The sequence below is a fragment of the Limulus polyphemus genome, unplaced genomic scaffold (assembly GCF_000517525.1).
Source record: "Limulus polyphemus unplaced genomic scaffold, Limulus_polyphemus-2.1.2 Scaffold6228, whole genome shotgun sequence".
NCBI classification, from domain to species: Eukaryota; Metazoa; Arthropoda; class Merostomata; order Xiphosura; family Limulidae; genus Limulus; species Limulus polyphemus.
In genome coordinates, this window is record NW_013671838.1 from 47,600 (window position 1) to 50,283 (window position 2,684).

At 32.9% G+C, this 2,684-nt stretch overlaps 1 protein-coding gene across 1 annotated transcript in view; it reads left to right on the plus strand.

Annotated features, from left to right (window-relative positions):
• The window catches only part of LOC111089436 (tyrosine-protein phosphatase Lar-like), a gene marked incomplete at its 3' end in the record, with an annotated part of 19,484 nt that extends 17,045 nt beyond the window's left edge, over positions 1 to 2,439 (plus strand). Inside the window, exon 6 of the mRNA XM_022401921.1 lies at positions 2,152 to 2,439. Within this exon, the coding sequence (XP_022257629.1) occupies positions 2,152 to 2,439 (288 nt within the window). The remainder of the gene's footprint in view (positions 1 to 2,151) is intronic.
• Positions 2,440 to 2,684: the final 245 nt, after the last annotated feature.

The window sequence follows — 2,684 nt, forward strand, 5'->3', positions numbered from 1 at the left end:
AGGGGTAGGCTTAATTGTTGCTATTGTAATGCTAGAAGTATAAGAAATAAAATAGATAACTTTAGGGAACTGGTAGGAATGGAAGATTTTGATATAATGCGAATAACTGAAACATGGTTAAATGTAGATGATTTTGAAGACAGAAATTTCTTTGAAATACAGGATTACAGGCTATTTAATAGGGATAGAGTATTAAAGAGGGGGGAGGAGTGGCTTTATACATAAAACGTGAGCTACATCCTGTTGAAGTTGAGGATATCAAAGATAATAGCAAAGAGATTGAATCCACGGGTTTCTATTAGTGGATATAAAGGGAAAAGGCTTTTAGTGGGAATTTGTTACAGACCACCAAGTGATGCTGATTAAATTAGTGAGAAACTTTAAATGAGATTAAGATTTCAGCTGTTAATAAAGTCATAATTATGGGTGATTTGAATTTCAGGCATATAGTTTGGGAAATGCTAGAGTCAAACCATGAGGGAGAAAGGTTTTTGAAATTGTTTATGATGGTTTTTCTTCACCAGTTGGTCAAGGAACATACTAGAAACAATACAAGTTTAGATTTAGTGTTAACTTCAAATATAGCAATTATTGTGTGTGGAAATTGGATAGTCAACATGGTTTCACAAAGGGAAAATCTTGCCTTACAAATCTTTTGACATTCTTTAAAAAGGTCACTGCTTATGTAGATGAGGGTAAGGGTGTAGATTTGGTGCATCTGGATTTTGAGAAAGCATTCAACAAGGTGCAACATAAAAGGCTTGTAAAAACGTTATCTCGATAGGTGTGGGGGATAAGTTAGCAAATTGAATAAAAGAGTGGCTGGATGGAAGAAAGTAGAGGGTTGTTACAAATGGAGTTCAGTCAAACTGGATTAATGTAACAAGTGGGGTACCTCAGGCTCAGTCTTAGAATCTTTGCTCTTTTTGATTTATATCAGTGACATAGATGAAGGAATGGTCAATAAATTACTTAAATTTGCAGATGATATTAAAGTTTTGGGTGTTGCGAGCTGTGAAAAGGATTTTGTTGATTTACTAAAGGATTTAGTTCATTTAGTGAGTTGGGCAAATAAATGTCAGATGAGTTTTAATTATAATAAATGCAAGATAATGCATATGGGTTATCATACTTTGAATTCTAAGTAGAATTTAGATAGGAATACCTTAACAGTATCATGAAAGAAATGGATCTTGGTGTAATAGTTGATCAGTCTCTTAAGCCATCCAAGCAGCATGCTGTTGCTTGTGGTAGAGCAAATAGGATTTTAGGTTGTATCTACAGAAATATTGATTACAAGTCTAAAGAGGTTATAATTTCATTGTACACGTCACTGGTTAGGCCACATTTGAATATTGTGTTCAGTCTTGGGCTCCTTACCTTAGGAAAGACATTGAATTGTTGGAAAGGGTTCAGAGTAGGGTTACTAGAATTGTGCCAGGGATGGAGAGGATGTCATACGAGGAGAGATTGAGATCTCTATATTTGTCTTCTCTTCAAAAAAGAAGAGTTAGAAGAGATCTGATTGAAATGTTTAAAATTGTAAAGTGGATTGATAGTGTTGATGCTTCATCTTTTTTTATACTTAACAGTGAGAATAGTAGGACCAGGAGACACAAATATAAATTTTGGCAGGGTAGGAATCATCTTCTGCTAAGACAGTTTCATTTTTCTAATGGTGGTTGGCTTTTGGAATGACTTGCCTTCGTATGTTGTGGAGGCAGTAAATTTAAGTGAATTTAAGAGAAAGCTTGATAAGTATATGAATGATAAGAGCTGGCTTTAAGATTTTTAAAAATTTGTTTATTAATAGTTTTAGTTTAGTTTAGAGGATGAGACAGTAGAGATTGACCAATAGGTCCCATGTTGTCCCAAAATATTATTTTATGTTTATAAAGTGCATCAGATCTTGAGTGGATAATCTAACAATAAAGCAATTTAGTACGTGTGATTATGAAAGTAAAATAATATTTTGATTTCAAAAGAAGAGATCATCACTATAGTAAAACATTATTAAGATTAAGTAATTATTTTTTTACGTTAAAACATTTAATTGATGCTGCTCTTGTTTGGGAAGAAATATATATATATAAAACAATTTGGTAATATTTATTTTGTTTGTATGAATAAATTGATTTTTGTGTTTTTTAGCCCTTCCTCCCCCTCCTTCAGATGTTCGAATATCGGATGTCACTGCTACTTCTGTGAGGTTATCCTGGTCCTATAATACTGGTACTGAAAATGTTCGGTACTATGTTGTCCAGTATAAACCAAAAAAAACAAACCAAGATTACAGTGAAATTAGTGGCATTAATTCTAAGTTTTATACCATTCAGGACTTGTCTCCCTACACAGAATACGAGTTCTTTGTTATTGCAGCAAATGACATAGGTCGTAGCTCTCCTAGTACTCCTGCAATAGCAACCACAGGAGAAACAGGTGTGTAAAACACTGAACTAACCATGATTTAGTTCTGTTTTAGTTATTTCTCTGCTAAAATCTCTTCTTACTTCTTGAATTGATACAACTATCTTATTATATATTAAGAATGTGAAACATTTTTAAAACAGTTAATATATTAATACATTAAAGGCAGTATTCACTACTTTTAGAAATGCTTTCAAGTGACCTCTGAAAAACGTTTGTAAACAGGTTAACATTATATCGAAGTTCCTTAACTTTTC